Genomic DNA, 20,420 nt, shown 5'->3' with positions numbered 1-20,420 from the left:
TTCCGGATACAAAAAGGACATTTTCATTACTTTTGTGGCGACGCTTTTTTTTGCTGGGATGTTAGTAAAATGTACTAAATTTCAACTGACTCGGATGAAATTTGCTCCTCCAAGTGTCTCCAAAACCAAATCTCGGGATCGGTTTATATGGGGGCTATATATGATTATGGACTGATATGAACCACTTTTGGCATGGTTGTTAAATGTCATATACTACCATCACATACCAAATTTCAACCAGATGGGATGAATTTTGCTTCTCCGAAAGGCACCGCGGGTCAAATCTGGGGATCGGTTTATATGGGGCATTATATATTTATGGATCAAATCTCATTGACTAATCTCATTGCTAAATCTTCTTTCTGTGCAAGAAGAATTAGCATTTGGCCCTGTGGTCATATGAGTGTAAATTGGGCGAATGATATATGGGACCTATTTATAAATCTGAACTGATTTCAACCACACTTAGCACACTTTAGGGTACTATCAATTGTACTCAGTGTACCAAATGTAAGGTTTTGGCTTTGAGGATTTGATGATGTTGAGGACTCTTGGTTTAAATACCCACTGCATGCGTTCTTCATTTTGAACAATGACCATTGATGGAATTGCAATTTACGTAACCATTAAATGATATATATATATATATATATATATATATATATATATATATATATATATATATATATATATATATATATATATATATATATATATATATATATATATATATATATATATATATATATATATATATATATATATATATATATATATATATATATATATATATATATATATATATATATATATATATATATATATATATATATATATATATATATATATATATATATATATATATATATATATATATATATATATATATATATATATATATATATATATATATATATATATAAAGGGTGATTCTTTTGAGGTTAGGATTTTTATGCATTAGTATTTGACAGATCACGTGGGATTTCAGACATGGTGTCAAAGAGAAAGATGCTCAGTATGCTTTGACATTTCATCATGAATAGACTTACGATCTGCCACAACGTCGAATTTTCAGTGAATGGGCCCTAGAAAAGTTGGCAGAAAATCCGCTTTTTTATCGACAAATTTTGTTCAGCGATGAGGCTCATTTCTGGTTGAATGGCTACGTAAATAAGCAAAATTGCCGCATTTGGAGTGAAGAGCAACCAGAAGCCGTTCAAGAACTGCCCATGCATCCCGAAAAATGCACTGTTTGGTGTGGTTTGTACGCTGGTGGAATCATTGGACCGTATTTTTTCAAAGATGCTGTTGGACGCAACGTTACGGTGAATGGCGATCGCTATCGTTCGATGCTAACAAACTTTTTGTTGCCAAAAATGGAAGAACTGAACTTGGTTGACATGTGGTTTCAACAAGATGGCGCTACATGCCACACAGCTCGCGATTCTATGGCCATTTTGAGGGAAAACTTCGGAGAACAATTCATCTCAAGAAATGGACCGGTAAGTTGGCCACCAAGATCATGCGATTTGACGCCTTTAGACTATTTTTTGTGGGGCTACGTCAAGTCTAAAGTCTACAGAAATAAGCCAGCAACTATTCCAGCTTTGGAAGACAACATTTCCGAAGAAATTCGGGCTATTCCGGCCGAAATGCTCGAAAAAGTTGCCCAAAATTGGACTTTCCGAATGGACCACCTAAGACGCAGCCGCGGTCAACATTTAAATGAAATTATCTTCAAAAAGTAAATGTCATGGACCAATCTAACGTTTCAAATAAAGAACCGATGAGATATTGCAAATTTTATGCGTTTTTTTTTTAAAAAAGTTATCAAGCTCTTAACAAATCACCCTTTATAATAAGATAATCCCAATTTTATTTTAATCGTTTGTTTCTTTTTTTCTTTACTTTTAGGTCAGTGTAATATTCAGCTATATTGGAGTCAGTATTGTCTTATTCTTTGTATCGAGATTTTCCCCCTATGAATGGCGCATTGTCCAAGTTCAAGCAGGTAAGCTACAAATGCATGACTTATACGCATAAATTATTTAACAATCATTTAGATGACAATGTTTAGTCATTGTTCTTCTGATGACTATCCCAGAAAACTTTACTCCGTACATAACTCCTATTTAGGTTACATTTATTAGCAAATATTTATCGCTTGTCGAAAAAATGTACACGCAAAAAAATAATTCTTTCCTCCCAAACGAAATTTTAGACAAACAAAGTTCGTTTCTCATTTGCTTTTCGCTGTAAGGAAGTGTAATTGGAAGAAAAGTATATACTTTTTGTGATAAACGTTTATTCTTTTCCAGTATGTAAAAAGAATTTCATAAAGACTAACCCGAGAAAAAATTGAAAGATCTAATTTGATACAATTAGATATGTGTAGATCCGAAAAATGGTAAGATCTAATCATATCTAGTTACTATGGAATTAGATCTGATCAAATCTCAAAATTGGCCTAGATCTAATGTCTTAGATGTAATTATATCTGTCCCTATATATTATTGGATCTGATGTTAGATCTGGCCATATGATACACATTTATATCTAATTATATCTCAATGAATGATATACATCTATATCTAATTATATCTCATCATATGTTGGTATATCTACTTATATCTAAAGGGGCCAATTTTGAGATCTAATCATATCTGATTAGATCCCTCAATTTTTACACGGGAACTCAAAAAAAAAAACATTGTTTTCTTGCATTGTCCCTCACATCTTTCTCACATCCACGAGGATTTTTAGTTCTTAACACCTTTTTCTGTAATACCAACAATGTAGAAGAAATTATACGATTTTATAAATTTTTAAAATTTGTTTTTTACCTTTCGCCTGGACGGAGAATCGAACCGCGGACCATGCACTTTGTAAGCCAACACACTAACCACTGAGCTATGTACCTGTTATGGTCATCAATAGATAATTATCCATATAAGTTATATTTATATAGCATAGCTTGCGGCGCCCACGAACCGAATAAACAAAGTTTATTTAATAGAAACAAACATTTAGTTTGGCACCGTGGAGCTGTGGTGTTGTTTCAAAAATACCTTTTTTATTGGAAAAATAAAAATTTTGTAACAAACGAATTTTTTTGGTGATAAAAGTTTAAAATGTTCGAAGCAATTCAAAAAACTCTAACAAAAGAAAAACGTTTTCGGTACACGTTTTCCAAACGTTTTTTTCTTTGCGTGTAAGAAAAAGCAGTTCCAATTACACAAATTTATATTCTAGAATCAACATATCCTTATACACACGTTTGCGTGTATTCAAAATTGCATGACATGCAATGACATTTGTTAAGAACATTCTGTAACCACGCAAATAGCAATGGGCTGAGGCTATGCAAAATGTAGGCATTTAGCTAAAAGAAGCAACAGCTACAAATAAAGCAGCAATAACAACAAACTCAAAATACGGAAAAACAAACGAAATTCAAATTAGTCATGTTCACAATAACTTATGATTTTATGGTTGACTATATGACTTACACGCATTCGTTAGAAAATCCATTATATAGGCCACTACATTTGTGGGGCCTTATCGAATACAAGAACGTCAATTCAGGCTAAAGAAAATTAATAACTGATCTTCCACAAATCAGGGAGCCACAGTGGTGCAATAGTTAGCATACCCGGCCTGCATACACAAGGTCGTGGGTTCGATTCCTTCTACGACCGAACACCAAACAGTTTTTCAGCGGTGTATTATCCCACATCAGTAATGCTGGTGACATTTCTGATTGTTTCAAGGCTTCTCTAAGTGGTTTCACTGCAATTTGGAACGACTTTCGGACTCGGCTATAAAAAGGAGGTCCCTTGTCATTGCTTAACATGGTATCGGGCAGCACTCAGTGATAGGAGAGAAGTTCACCACTGTGGTATCACAAGAGACTGAAAAGTCTAAATAAGCCTGATACATCAGGCTACCACCTTACCTAACCTAACCTTCACAAATCAGTCGAAATTGGCCAGTTATCAAATTCGGTTTTCCTCGATGAGAAGCCATTCCAAATTGAGCATTTTATGAACAAACGAAATAATAGGTTTTACTTGCCAAAAATATTTAAATCTTCGAGTGACCATCAGAACTCAGAACCCATTCGCACCGCCAGTGGTAATGGTGTGGGGTTACTGTTGATGGTCGCTCCCCGCTCGTATTCACCAACCGTGGTTTAAAATAAATTACGAATATTATCGGGAAACCGTATTGAAGCCCAACCATTTCAGCCGCAGACCATGGACATTCCGCACCCAGATAAGGAATATGATCACCTCAAACATGTTTCAAGAGCAATATGTTATTTTTGGATGGTTACCGTGTAACATTTTTATCGCAACCATGTTATTTTCTCGGAAAGTATGTATCTGTTTTCGGAAAACATGTTATGTTTGGTGAGAAAACAATATTTTTGCGATAAGCATGTTACATGGTCACCATCCAAAAATAACATTTTGCTCTTGAAACATGTTTGAGGTTATCATATTCCTTCTCTGTGTGCGACAGGACTTAAAACCATGACACTCAGCACGCGTCAACCAAGAATGACTTAAAAGGAGTTTCCTCGCTTCATTACTACCACACAATGGCTATCAAAATCTCCAGATCTCAATCCGCTGGACATTTGCTCCTGGGCTTTTCGGAGAGTAAGGTTGACACTAAAAAATACCTAGACGGCGCTTGGCTAGGAATGGGCCATAATACGATTTTGTGCAGCGTGTGAAAGTTTTTTTGTCCATTTTGAAGGCCATAATTCATGCCAAAAGTAGCCAATTCGAACAAATCTAAACTGTAAAAAAAATTGATCGCGTTGGATCCCACACAATTTGTCAATTTGTGATTTATTTTGTTGCATCACTCACACTGTAGAGTCTACATGGACTATGTTAGGTTAGGTGGCAGCTCGATGTATCAGGCCCACTTAGACTATTCAGCAAATTGTGATACCATATTGGTGAACTTCTTTCTTATCACTGAGTGCTGCCCGATTCCATGTTAAGCTCAATGACAAGGGACCTCCTTTTTATAGCCGAGTCTGAACGGCGTTCCACACTGCAGTGAAACCACTTAGAGAAGCTTTGAAACCCTCAGAAATGTCACCAGCATTACTGAGGTGGGATAATCCACCGCTGAAAAAACTTTTTGGTGTTCGGTCGAAGCATGAATCGAACCCACGACCTTGTGTATGCAAGGCGGGCATGCTAACCATTGCACCACGGTGGCTCCCTACATGGACTAACTTACAATTTAAAATAATATGTTAAGAAATTCTAAGTAATTTGATTGTAGAAACAGTCATTTAGTAGAAATTTCTGTGGTGAAGGATACGTAAAAGTCGGCCAGGTCGAGCTTCCGGTCGTATGTACATATTTCGTGTTAGTTCATCTTTAATCTCGTAATGATAAAAAATACTATTCAGCGGAAAAATTGGAAGTTATTCGGCAAACATTTCATTTTAAAAGCATTCCGGTATCCTCCATTAATTTTTTCCACTACCAATGAAGTTATTTTGGAGCAGTCAAAAAAATAAGACTAATAAAGTCAAGAAATATTTCAAACAATTAAATGTCGCAAACAAAAAATAGAAAATCAATAAAAAAGTAAAAAAAAAAAACAAACATTGAAAAAAATTCACCCCCGCGGGGATTTGTGTCTGTTGACTTTTCCACATCCAAGAAAGTTCTTTTGAGAAGGTTTTTTATAATTACGAAAATTTAAATTTTGGGGTGCATAAAAACTTTTTTCGTCTTCATTCCAAGGTACAACTTCTAAAACAATGCAAATGGTCCAAAAATTATAATTATATTTTTTCCTGAATATTTCGTTTTTATTTTATTTGTTCAATCAAGTGTAGAAAAACCCATACCTTATAAAATGCTTATCATCGTGCTGTATATTTGTATTGCCGTTAGTTAGCAAAATAGATACAAATGCATGACTTTACCTATACAGGGTATATGAATTTGACTGAATTTTTCTACGAAAAACAAACATATATGGACGTATATAACGATGGTTGATGACTTGAATGTATGTCCTAATTTAATTTTTGTGTAAAGCTACCAACGACCAATAAACCTCCATACAAACACACATACACACACGTATACATACATAAACATCAATACGTAGAGTGTATGATATCAAAAGGATGGGAGACATATTTTGTTTTGTATGCCAAGCACGATAGCAAAGGAAAAATCATGAGAGAAAAAACTACAAAAAAGCAATAAGCCTACACATATAAGCCCCCCTGAAGTTATTCACAAGCCTAGGGACACGCATACGCAAACGCACACACAAGAAAAACCAAAAATCCTATAAAAGCAATCGTTGGAAGGTAGCATGATAGACATACTCAAAGAGTCAAAAATAGACATACTGGGGAGATCGAGGAATATGTTTTTGTTGCTTAAATTCCTTGCCAAATACAAGCAAAGAGCGAGAGATATATGCGAAGTCGTGAGGAATAAAAAGTCAAACGTACACTCATCAAATGACAACAACATAAAAATACTTGCTGATAGCTAGAGACATAACATTTTCACTATGTTTTATGGGAGACAGAGGAAAAGTCGTTTTCGGAGATAGCTTCGATTTTCTAGAGTCTTTCTTGGCGATTTTGTCGTAAAATCAATCTAAAAATATAATCTACGAGTAGGTTGGCACATCGTGGCGTATAAGGAATAATTCATATTTCATACGCCACCATGTACACAATCTAACGAGATGAAACATTATGCTCTATGGGAGGCTTCTGGGGCTTTTGTATGAAATAAAGATCACTTAAATCCACGATAAATTGAGATTTCAACCCTAGTGTAAATGTAGCAACAAAATTTCATAAAAATGTGTAATAATCATCAAAAAATGGCTTCTTTGAATAAATAAAAATTTAAAATGTAATAAAGTTTAATTTCTCGTTCGTTCGATGGAACTTCACAATTCTTTTCAGAAAGTAACCCCCTACTAAGGTACATTATGATGAAGAACATATTGACATCAAGTGAAATAATTCCTTGCAGACCCTCACGTTGTTTTTTTTCAAACACATGTGGAGAAAGCCATATGAATGCGATGAATAGTAACTCATACAAACTTCTGCAACGAATGTCTATCTTCCGACAGATGTCGATTCTTTTCATTGTGAACTTTCAACTTGAAATATATGTAAACAAAAGGGCAAAACCAACAAGGACGGGAGAACTCATTCAAAAACAAACAAAAAATACGCAGGGAACCTTACAACATGAATTCTGCACCAGTATTTTTCTTGTATGGAATTTTTCTTGGCATCATACTGGGCTCCATGATTTTACTTGTATGCCTATTGGCATGTTGTTTTTCCATTGAAACTTAAACAAATGAAAATTAAATTTCCCATTTAACCCATCCCAGCATTTGCTCTACTTTCTACTTGAAGAAATATTTTGTTTAATTTTTTTTCTACTTTTCTGATTATTTTGTTTCAGAAAATCATGCAGCCCATCATGAACAACTTTCAAATCAACAGCCTCCTGGCATAATTGGTGGTGTACCCGTTCCAGGTCCTATGCCTGCTGTAACACCAGTTGCTGGTGGTGTGGTTGGAGGTCCTGGTGGTGTTGCTGCATCGGCAGCTGTTAATGATTTCAGTATCTTGAATTCATTTTGGTTTTCATTGGCCGCATTCATGCAACAAGGATGTGATATCTCACCCAGATCGATTTCAGGTCGTATCGTTGGTGCTGTCTGGTGGTTTTTTACCCTAATTCTAATTTCGTCATACACTGCAAATTTGGCTGCCTTTTTGACAGTCGAGAGAATGGTTACACCGATAAATTCACCTGAAGATTTAGCCATGCAAACAGAAGTGCAATATGGTACACTCTTACATGGTTCAACGTGGGATTTCTTTCGGGTGAGTTTTGTATTTGATTTGAAATGTAATTAGTACGTATTTTAGTCTACAACTCGTATTTTAAGCAAATCATAATGGCGAATATTTGCAATCTTTTTCAAACTCAAGCACATCGTATATGAAGCTATACTCTTAAATACGCTAATATTTAAAGGGAAAACAAAAATTTTGAAAAGCCATTCGATAGACAAGAAGTAACTTGATTTGGAATCCGTTTTGGTTTTTTCAATTTTTGAAAGATTATTTGGTTTGTACGATTGATCACCAAAAGTTTGTATTTAAAAATAGCATTTATATTTTTACTTGTATTTTTATATACATGCCGAAACGATGAACAACTTCTCGACAGCAAATTAGTAAGTGAATTGTCTTTCGAAAGAGAAAAACGAAAAACAATTTCCTTTCGTTTGAAATACAAATAAAGCTGTCGTACGAGTATAAGACATAGGAACAACTATTTGCTTATCTGGAGTTTCCTGCAATTATTAACATAAGTCACATATACACTTAGAAAATAAGAAAATAGTGAGGTATTCAGAAGATTTGATTGTAAAAATTAACTTAAAAGATGTGTTATAAATTCAAATTAATATTTAAGTTAAATATTTTTATACCCTTCACCACTACTGTGGTAACGTCGAGAAAGAGTAGTCATAGCATACCGATCGGCTTAGAATTATATTCTGAGTCGATTTAGCTATATCCGTCTGTCTGTCTGTTGATGTATTTTTCTGTGCAAAGTCCAGCATGCAGTTTAAATCCGATCGTCCTCAAATTTGACATAGGGTTCTTTTTAGGCTCAAATACGATCCCTGTTTATTTTGGAAAAAATCGGTTCAGATTTAGATATAGCTCCCATTATAGCTTTCACCCGATTCACAAATATGACCACCGTAGATCAAAAATTTCCTCCGATTTACTTAAAATTGTGCACAGGGAATAGAAATAAGATTTTGACTATGCATGCAAATTTTAGTTGAAATTGGTTCACATTAAAATATAGCTGTCATACATATCTTTCGTCCGATAAGCACTTATATGGCCCCAAAGGTCAAAATTTCACTCCGATTTACTTAAAGTATTGCACAGAGAATAGGACTAACATTCTTGCAACCCATGCCAAATTTGGTTAAAATCGGTTCAGACTTAGGTATAACTCCCATATATATCTTTCGCCCGATTTAGATTCATATGACAACGGAGGCCAATGTTTCATTTCGAAAATTTACATGTGTTGCACTGAGAGTTCAATTAAAATTTTAGCCAAATTTTATCAAAATCGGCTCGGAATTAGACAAAGCCCCCATATATGTTCTTCCGATTTTAGCACATATGGCCAAAATACCCACATGTTCCTTGTAAAATCGTCACTGCTAAGTCGAAAACTTACAAAAATGATTCAAATTTACCTATACTCTAATTAGTATATATCGACCTATAAGTCATAAATGCAGATTTGCGAAATTTTATGCAATTTAAATATTTCCAATATTTATACCCTTCACCCATAGTGTGGTACAGGGTATAATAAGTTTGTGCATTTGTATGTAACGCCTAGAAGGAAAAGTCTGAGACCCATCGTTTAGTATAACGATCGTCTTAGAATTAAATTCTGAGTCGATTTAGCTAAGTCCGTCTGTCTGTCCGTCCGTCTGTTCATGTTTTTTTTGTGTGCAAATTACAGGTCGCAGTTTAAGTCCGATCGTCCTCAAATTTGGAATAGGGTCGTTTTTTGGGACAAATACAAACGCTATTGATTTTGGAAAACATCGGTTCAGATTTAGATATAGCTGCCATATATATTTATCCCCGATCTAATCGTAATTGGCGTGTTTATCAACCGATGTTCTTCAAATTCCGTACATCCCAATATTTTAGGAGTCTCGAAAAACTTACAAAATATCAGCTAAATCGTTTCAGATTTAGTTATAGCTCCCATATATATTTTCGTCCGATTTAGACTCATATGACCACAGAGGCCAAAGTTTACTACCGATTTTCGTGAAATTATGCACAGAGTTTAAAGGTGACATTCTACCAATGGTTGATTGAAATCGGTTCAGATTTAGATATAGCTGCCATATATATCTATCGAACGATTTGAACTTATATGACCTCAAAAGCCAGATTTTTGCGCTCTTTCACGTAAGTGAAAGAGTGTTCAGTCCCGGAAGTTATGAAAATGCTGCTTTTCAAGCCACAGGTACAGATGGCTTGCCAAACCAGATATTTCTTTGCGAACTTTGACAGTTTTATGTGCTTGAAAATATCTGCTACCTTTCCCCTTCCTTTTGCCGTATAAAACTCCTGTCCCGGAAGCTGCTTCTAGTCGGCTTTGACGTAGGTTTCGTCGTCCATTACCACGCAGTCAAACTTCGTCCGCATCGTCGTGTACAGCCTCCGGGATCGCGCTTTGGCCGTCGTATTTTGTTTATCATCGCGATTTGGAGTCACTACATTCTTGTTAGTCGATAGTCCGGCTCGTTTCTTGGCTCGATGCACGGTTGTAGACGATACACCCAGCTTATTTGCGGCATCTCGGAGAGAGAGGTTATGGTTTCGCTTGAAACTACCGGCAACTCTCTTCGTCTAAGCGGCTTCCGGTTTTCGATTTCCCCCCGATCCAGACTTCCTAGCTGTCGACAAACGTTCCCCAAACACTTTAATTACATTTGTAACGGTTGATTTGGCAACTTTTAGCGATTTTGCCAGCTTTGCGTGCGAGTAGCTCGGATTTTCGCGATGCGCGAGCAAAATTTTAATACGCTGCTCTTCTTGCTTTGACGGCATTTTAACAACTGAAGAGTGAATTCCAAAATCAAAATAGGAGCAACATTCTACACACACACCTTCAAAATGAGGGGTTTTCAGGTTTTTTAAATGCAAAATTGAAAGAAATACGTCAAGTTTATATTGACCAAATTTTGACCGTATCACCCTTTACTACAAGGGACCCAACGACAATGTGATATGTCGAATAGGGCAGCTCACATAAAATTTAGATTTAGATTTAAACTCACTTACGGTACAACCATATTGCGCAAATATTTGACAAACAAAACAAAAACAGCTTTGGAGTGTTTTCCAAAAAATCCATCCAGATATTTCGAAAAGGTTCATTGTAATAATTTTGACGATCTTCTTGAAAATTAAGAAATACTTTGTTTTTCAAAATAATTCACTAAAACTAAAGAATATCTTTGCATAGTTTATTATATTTTATTATTTAAAGAAGGTATAAATACAAAATTCCCAAAAATTTTCACAAATCACTTGAAAGCAAATCAAATTGCAGCAAAATGTATACTCTGGAAAATCGTCTGCAACATATGGAATTAAATTTCCCCAGAAATCCATAATTTTGTTGAACTATTGCCCCTATTCTTATTTTTTGTTTACTACCATAATTTCAGTCGTGTGCATGTCAGATGTCACTTCCATTGGTACTTGCAATCAGAATAATTTCTCTACTTTTACGCTTCTTGATGGCAATCAGTTTGTGTGCATCCGTATAAATTTCCAGATCCTCATACACCGAAAAAATGGTGAACTGTTTAATAGGAAGAATGAACTACCTCGCACGAAAATTGACATAAATTTTGCTACACTTTTTGAGATTTCCACAAAGCGTTGTTAAAATTTTAATGCCCTGTTGTACTTCTTAACTGCAGTTCACGAAATTACATCCACTCATAGAAGAAAAAATTAACTAAAAGTAACTGAAGACGAAAATCATTGGCGCCAAATCATGACCATTTTAACTGTACAGTAGTTCATTTTTACTATTTTTGTGAATCGTACGAAAATCTTCTTTTGCTTTAGTTCATATTGAACTTATGTGTACGTTCATTGAACTTTATACTCACGTTTAGTTCATAAAATTTTTGAGACATACTTAAAAAAAAAGTAAGATTTCATTAAGCTTTGGAAAATTTTGATAAAAATAATAAAATTTTTAGCTGATGGCCTCAGTTGTCAATGCTTTTTATATCTTTATACTAATATTATATTTACTATAAATTTAGTATCAACTATAAATAAATAAAAATAATAAAATTTAACTACTAGCAAATCAATTTTTTCCAATAAAAATAAGTTAAATTTAAAGTTAGTTTAACTACGGATTTTTTTCTTGTGTACTAAGGCAAAACAACTTTCCTCCTTTGGTGAGAGAAAAATTCAATGAGGCTTTTTGAGGGAGGGTTGCATAGTATGTGAGGGAAAACACCACAAAAAAGAGTAGATTTTACCGTATACCGAAGGAGAACAACAAATTTCCAAATCAAAGAGAAGAAAAAAAAAATGGGAAATATTTTCTTGTGACATTTAACTGAAGTGCGGTGCAATTAGTTTTGACAAGGAAATGCAAACGACAATCTCCGCGCTCTCATTCTAATATATGCTGTGACAAGCATTTCTAAAGCCTATTTACCCATCAGCACAGAAAAAAAAAAATAACTGGATGCGGTGCTAAAACTGCTTCCCAACCTTTGGAATTAGATGCCAGGCACAGGCTCGCTATCACCCTTGTTCACAGATAAGCCACCCGTACTGAATACTTGTCGTCACCTCTGCTAGAATGTCATCTTCTTTCTTTTTTCCATGTCATTTGAATGTGTATTGGAGTGTGATTTTGTGCTACAGATGCAAAGTGCCATGGTGGCATATATCATTGCAAAAATACCGTTGACGCTGTCACCAGCCTGTCTCGGGTTGTCTATCTTTTTAACATTCCTCCAAAGTATGTGCGTTCTTCTCTGACTTTGGCGTCAGCAAAATGGGACTCGTTTAGTGATTTTTCCAACTCTCGACTGGCTTGTTTGACTCTTTTGGAATATTTTATATTGTCATCTTCATGATATGCTGGTATGCATTCCATCATCACCAACACACTGCTAGCTCTGATGAATTTTTAAACGATATAGCATTTGAGGCATCGCTTGAAATTGACACATTTCTATGGACGACACAAGCAGGATACTTGTGTTGATAACAGCAAGGCTGCGAAGGCGCTTTGAAATTTTCATAGTGTGGAATTCTTCAAATTCGTTTTAGATCAAAACTTACGCATATTAAGAAACGCAAATCAAATTACATTGATATTGGCAAGACCGAGGGTAATATACCCTTCACTGTGGATGTGAATGGTTTTGCTCTAAGATATCTTGTAATATACAGACAGACGAAAAAACGGGCAAAAGCAAATGGTTCCAATAACTTACATAATTTAATTACGAAACACAATAATATAACTAATCATCGTGGTACAATGATTAACATACAAATTAACGTAGATTCAATACCACTCTCGACCGAACACCAAACTGAATACTCTCAATGAGCCTTAGATACCGATCTGCCACTGTAAGTAATATAGCCTAACCTACATACCTCTGTAAAATAAATATATGTGTAAAAATTGTTTCATTTCTCTTGTGGACGAAATTAACGGTACTTAATTTTTTTCTTTTTAACTATGTTTATCACCCTCTATACTATGATTATCATTAGCTATTTTATCGCTTCACCCTCAAAAAAAATTCGCTTCGCTAACATATGTTCCAAACATATTTTGCAGGAAGCACATATATTATAGGATACTGTCGAAACATTAATACGTTTGTTTTATGTGAACATATTATATGTTTGGAAGCATTTTGAGCCCAAAAATATTATATGCTTGGAAGAATTTTCCTCAAAGAAGATTGTGCTCATTCCCTCACATAATTTTAACTGCCACAAAATTTTTTAATTCTTGGCACCTTTTTCTGTAATACAAAAAATATTGAAGAAATTATTCAATTTTATACATTTTTTAAATTTTACCTTTCGCCTAGATGGAGAATCGAACCGAGGACCATACAGTTTGTAATCCATCGCACTATCCACTGGGCTACGTAGCTGTTATGGTCATCAATAGACAATTATCGTTATAAGTTATATTTATGTAGCACAGTCTGCAGAGCCCACTTCTCCATGCAAACATAACATTATTTAACAGAAACATACATTTGTTGGTCACGTGGAGCAGTGATAAGCATGTCTGCCTTGCATGCAAAGGGATCCCTGCTCCGACCGAACACCATTTGTATACCCTCCACCATAGGATGGGGGTATATTAACTTTGTCATTCCGTTTGTAACACATCGAAATATTGCTCTAAGACCCCATAAAGTATATATATTCTGGGTCGTGGTGAAATTCTGAGTCGATTTGAGCTTGTCCGTCCGTCTGTTGAAATCACGCTAACTTCCGAATGAAACAAGCTATCGACTTGAAACTTGGCACAAGTAGTTGTTATTGATGTAAGTCGGATGGTATTGCAAATGGGCCATATCGGTCCACTTAAACGTATAGCCCCCATATAAACGGACCCCCAAATTTGGCTTGCGATTGCTCTAAGAGAAGCAAATTTCATCCGATCCGGCTGTAATTTGTTACATGGTGTTAGTATATGGTCCCTAACAACCATGCAGAAATTGGTCCACATCGGTCCATAATTATATATAGCCCCAATATAAACCGATCTCCCGATTTGGCTTGCGGAGCCGTCCGTCCGTCCGTCTGTTGAAATCACATTAACTTCCGAACAAAACAAGCTGTCGACTTGAAACTTGGCACAAGTAGTTGTTATTGATGTAGGTCGGATGGTATTGCAAATGGGCCATATCGGTCCACTTTTACGTATAGCCCCCATATAAACGGACCCCCAAATTTGGCTTGCGATTGCTCTAAGAGAAGCACATTTCATCCGATCCAGCTGAAATTTGGTACATGGTGTTAGTATATGGTCTCTAACAACCATGCAAAAATTGGTCCACATCGGTCCATAATTATATATAGCCCCAATATAAACCGATCCCCCGATTTGGCTTGCGGAGCCTCTAAGAGAAGCAAATTTCATCCGATCCGGCTGAAATTTGGTACATGGTGTTGGTATATGTTCTCTAATGACCATGCAAAAATTGTTCCACATCGACCTATAATTATATATAGCCCCCAAATAAGCCGATCCCCAGATTTGACCTCCGGAGCCTCTTAGAGGAGCAAAATTCATCCGATCCGGTTGAAATTTGGTACGTGGTGTTAGTATATGTGTCTCTAACAACCATGCAAGAATTGGTCCATATCGGTCCATATTTATATATAGCCCCCATATAAATCGATCCCCAGATTTGTCCTCCGGAGCCACTTGGAGGAGAAAATTCATCCGATCCGGTTGAAATTTGGAACATGGTGTTAGAATGTGGTCTCTAACAAACACGCAAGAATTGCTCCATATTGGTCCATAATTATATATAGCCCCCATATAAACCGTTCCCCAGATTTTATCTCCGGAGCCTCTTGGAGGAGCACAATTCATCCGATCCGGTTGAAATTTGCAACGCGGTGTTAGTATAAGGCCGCTAATAACCATGCCAAAATTGGTCCATATCGGTCTATAGTTATATATAGCCAATCCCCAATCACACAAAAATGGGTCCATATCGGTTGATAATCTTTGTTGCCACTCGAGCCAAAAATAATCTACCAAAATTTTATTTTTATAGAAAACATTGTCAAAATGTTATTTCTATAGAAAATTTTGTCAAAATTTTATTTCTTTAGAAAATTTTGTCAAAATTTTATTTCTATAGAAATTGTTTTTCCAAATTTTATTTCTGTAGAAAATTTTGTCAAAATTTTACATGTATAGAATATGTTGTCAAAATTTTATTTTGTCAAAATTTTATTTCTATAGAAATTTTAAACTTAATTATATACGTATTTAATCGGCCTTTTTTAGTTTAATATATACCATGTATGGACTATGTGATATATATTACGGTGTTAGGAAGTTTTAAGATACCTTGCCATCGGCTTCAGTAGAAGTTTCTACGCAATCCATGGTGGAGGGTACATAAGCTTCGGCCTGGCCGAACTTACAGCCGTATATATTTGTTTTATTTTTTTTTTTAATTTAAACATTTATATTTATACTATATTAAATTGATATAAACGAAATGGACTGAGCTTTTGGATAAAATATTATTTTTTTACTGGAAAAATAACAATTTTGTAATAAAAAACTGTTTTTGGTATAAAATTTGACATTTTGGAAGGTATTCAAAATTTCTAACAAAAGAAAAACGTGGAGTCGAGTATAAACAGTGTGGGTATAGCAATATTTTATTATTACGAACATCCAACGGTTGCAAAAAATTCTTTAAAAATAACCCAAGGGACCTCTTTACGTACAATCACAATGTACATTCGTTTTATCCCAATTCGAAGAACAAAAATTCCTTCACGTCTATTGTCGCCTAAGGAAATAATAATAGAATTTTTTCGGTTTGTCTGTTATGTTAGAATCCGAAGACAAGAAATGTGCAAATTTTCTCAACATAAAACATTTAATTAGAAATACTTTGATGTTCTCCATGGCTATACCCGAGAATTCCAAATGAGACTACATTAAAAATTACTTTATCAGAGAGCTCAAAGATATACATAACATATATACACACTGAAATATAAACATACATATATCGAAAGCGAACTTATATATGGACTTTACACACATATTCATTTGCAGAAGTTACAGACATATCATCATTAAATTAAACTTAACTTGTACAAGAAGAAGAGGAGGATAGGGCAAAAAAAGAAGAACAAAATGTTGTATACCATTTCACATAACCCTCCGCACAAAGATCATAAAGAAATGAGCATTTAAATGTTCCCAGATAGACTAACACAGGGATAGCAAGACAACACACACACACACAAAACATTTATACACATGGCCATTGCTAGGCGAACAGAAGCTAAAACAAAATCCAACCAGAAGGAATTTTTTGAAAACCGAACCCCCCATTTTCGTAGAAACCAGAAAACCAATGTAATAATTCTATGTTCATTTTCCTTCCGAAATATATAAGACCAGATATACACACATATACAACTAAACATGAAAGGGAAACACAGAATGACACACCATACGAATTTCCCACATTTATCCAACCGAAAACCTTATGACAAGCTGTTGAAGATCATTTTAATTTAATTTTCTTGCTAAACTGAACCAAACCAAGCAAAAGTATGTAAGATGAACATCCGTTTAAGTCAAATGCCAGTTTCCGTTTCATGTGTGGACCATAGCAGAAGTGTTAATGTATGAGTGTAAGTGGCTGCCAAAGGTACAGATGTTATACCCTCCACCATAGGATGGGGGTATATTAACTTTGTCATTCCGTTTGTAACACATCGAAATATTGCTCTAAGACCCCATAAAGTATATATATATTCTGGGTCGTGGTGAAATTCTGAGTCGATCTGAGCATGTCCGTCTGTTGAAATCCCGCTAACTTCCGAACAAAACAAGCTGTCGACTTGAAACTTGGCACAAGTAGTTGTTATTGATGTAGGTCGGATGGTATTGCAAATGGGTCATATCGGTCCACTTTTACGTATAGCCCCCATATAAACCGACCCCCAAATTTGGCTTGCGATTGCTCTAAGAGAAGCACATTTCATCCGATCAAGCTGAAATTTGGTACATGGTGTTAGTATATGGTCTCTAACAACCATGCAGAAATTGGTCCATATCGGTTCATAATTACATATAGCCCCCATATAAACCGATCCCCCGATTTGGCTTGCGGAGCCTCTAAGAGAACCAAATTTCATCCGATCCGGCTGAAATTTGGTATATCGTGTTGGTATATGTTCTCTAATGATCATGTAAAACTTGGTCAACATCGGTCCATAATTATATATAGCCCCCATATAAACCGATCCCCAGATTTTTACCTCCGGAGCCTCTTAGAGGAGCAAAATTCATCCGATCCGATTGACATTTGGTACGTGGTGTTAGTATATTGTCTCCAACAAACAAAAATTGGTCCATATCGGTCCATAATTATATATAGCCCCTATATGAGCCGATCCCCAGATTAGAACTCCGGAGACTCTTAGAGGAGCAAAATTCATCCGATCCGGTTGAAATTTGGTACGTGGTGTTAGTATATGGTCTCTAAAAACCGTGCAAGAATTGGTCCATATCGGTCCATAATTATATATAGCCCCCATATAAATCGATCCCCAGATTTGTCCTCCGGAGCCTCTTGGAGGAGCAAAATTCATCCGATACGGTTGAAATTTGGAACATGGTGTTAGAATGTGGTCTCTAACAAATACGCAAGAATTGGTCCATATCGGTCCATAATTATATATAGCCCCCATATAAACCGTTCCCCAGATTTGATCTCCGGAGCCTCTTGGAGGAGCAAAATTCATCCGATCCGGTTGAAATTTGCAACGTGGTGTTAGTATAAGGCCGCTAATAACCGTGCCAAAATTGGTCCGTATTGGTCTATAGTTATATATAGCCGATCCCCAATCCCACAAAAATTGGTCCATATCGGTTCATAATCATGGTTGCCACTCGAGCCAAAAAAATTTAATTTTTATAGAAAATATTGTCAAAATGTTATTTCTATAGAAAATGTTGTCAAAATTTTATTTCTATAGAAAATTTTGTCAAAATTTTATTTCTATAGAAAATTTTGTCAAAATTTTATTTCTATAGAAAATTTTTTCCAAATTTTATTTCTATAGAAAATTTTGTCAAAATTGTATTTTGACAAAATTAGACATGAGCATTGTAAGGAGAAAGTGTATTACTTTGTAAAATATAATATCTCGCTGAAGAGGAACACCGATGGTGTATCGAAATATCCGAGAATAGCAATATTTCAATAAAAAGTAATGAAAAACATTTTTCATTAGTCCATGACCTCAAGCCAAACAAATAATCCCAAAATTGTAAAATTTTATTTCTATAGAAAATGTTTTCCAAATTTTATTTCTACAGAAAACATTTTCCATACTTTACTTCTATAGAAAATGTTGTCAAAATTTTATTTTGTCAAAATTTTATTTCTATAGAAACTTTAAACTTAATTATATACGTATTTAATCGGCCTTTTTAGTTTAATATATACCACGTATGGACTATGTGGTATATATTACGGTGTTAGGAAGTTTTAAGACACCTTGCCATCGGCAAGTGTTACCGCACGGGTTTAGTTCGATTTTCCTTCATTTTTATGAATGCGTTGTTATCAGTGAATAAAAATTTTTTGTTCAGTTATAAATTCTTATACCCCGTTGTAAATTCTTATACCTTTATACTTTATTCTTGTTAATGAACTATTTCTATCTGCTTTCTATTTAGGATTGTTTTTACTGAAATAAGTAAATTTTACTAAATTACACAGAAATATAACATAATGAAAATGAAATGGCAGTACTAAATGGATGAACATTTTTTCCTTTAGCTTCGAAGGCGGGTTTTTATGGGTGCATAAACCGATTCCACACAATTCGACTTCCAGATCCAGAGAAGAAATTTGATCCGTTTGAAAATTGGCCAAAATCAATTTCAGAAAAGAAGTATAAACACCCTAATATACATTGATAGATCAATTTTTAATGTAACTCTGGTCAAAACTATTTATAGCCCACAAATATTGATATGCATCATAAATGCAACTGCATTGTCCCTTTCATGTCCATCGTATTAGGGTTCGAAATATGGTAATCGGAAATCCAACCATCAGTGCAGAGACTGGTTAGGCTTGTATTAAACTTCTTTGGAATTTTCAAGTACATCTCTTTTGACTTCGAATGAAACACCAACATACATGCTTATGAACATATACTTTCCCTTTGTGAATTTGTGCTTTTAATAAGTTCATCGGAATATTGCACACACTCACATACACATTCTTCGGCATGTGTGGGTGCGTCGATTGGTTATCTACAAATGTTTTCATCAAGCTTATGGAAGCATGCATGACATACGTATGTGAGTATGTATATACGATGGAGTGTGTTACATTCATTTTTCAACATTTTCATTGATTGGGTTCTTTTTCCAAGTAACCAAAGATAAAAATAAACTTATTTTTGATTTTTGCTCTTAATTTTACCACAAAACATGGGGTGAGGTTAAAATAAAAATAGAAATAAACCCAGAGAAAATCACATCAAATCATTCTCATTAAAATGAATGAAAACATTAAATTGGAATTATTCATGTGTATATATAATGATAATTTCGAAAATTGGGAAATTTAGTACGTATATGCGGCCGAAACTTCGGGCAAGCCGAACCTTAAAGTTATGCTAAAAACTGTCATCTACATCTACTGATTAATATACATACGGTTAAACATACGGTTGCGCTACACTCGAAATGACAAAGTTATTATAGTGTTAGTGTATGTTTGCTATATGATGAACCCCTTCAAACATTTGCACTCACATTTGACTCACAAAAGATTCTTATAACTGATTAAATCAATCATATAAGATATCATTTTTGAGTCAAATATGAGTATTCTGTATAAAGAAAGAATTTTCCTCAGTGATTCTTTAAATAATCATTTTTGTGATTGATTTAGCACTCCTTCCATATATACATTTAGAGTCAAATATGAGTATTCTGTATAAAGAA

General features: G+C 34.9%; 1 protein-coding gene across 1 annotated transcript in view; it reads left to right on the top strand.

Annotated features, from left to right (window-relative positions):
• The window catches only part of GluRIB (Glutamate receptor IB), a 195,797-nt gene that overhangs the window by 148,872 nt on the left and 26,505 nt on the right, over positions 1-20,420 (top strand). The window contains 3 exon segments of the mRNA XM_075306386.1: positions 1,915-2,001; positions 3,411-3,438; positions 7,494-7,918. Coding sequence (XP_075162501.1) covers positions 1,915-2,001; positions 3,411-3,438; positions 7,494-7,918 — 540 coding nt within the window.

This window comes from Haematobia irritans, chromosome 4, assembly GCF_050003625.1.
Source record: "Haematobia irritans isolate KBUSLIRL chromosome 4, ASM5000362v1, whole genome shotgun sequence".
Classification (NCBI taxonomy): domain Eukaryota; kingdom Metazoa; phylum Arthropoda; class Insecta; order Diptera; family Muscidae; genus Haematobia; species Haematobia irritans.
This window is presented reverse-complemented; position numbering and strand designations above follow the sequence as displayed.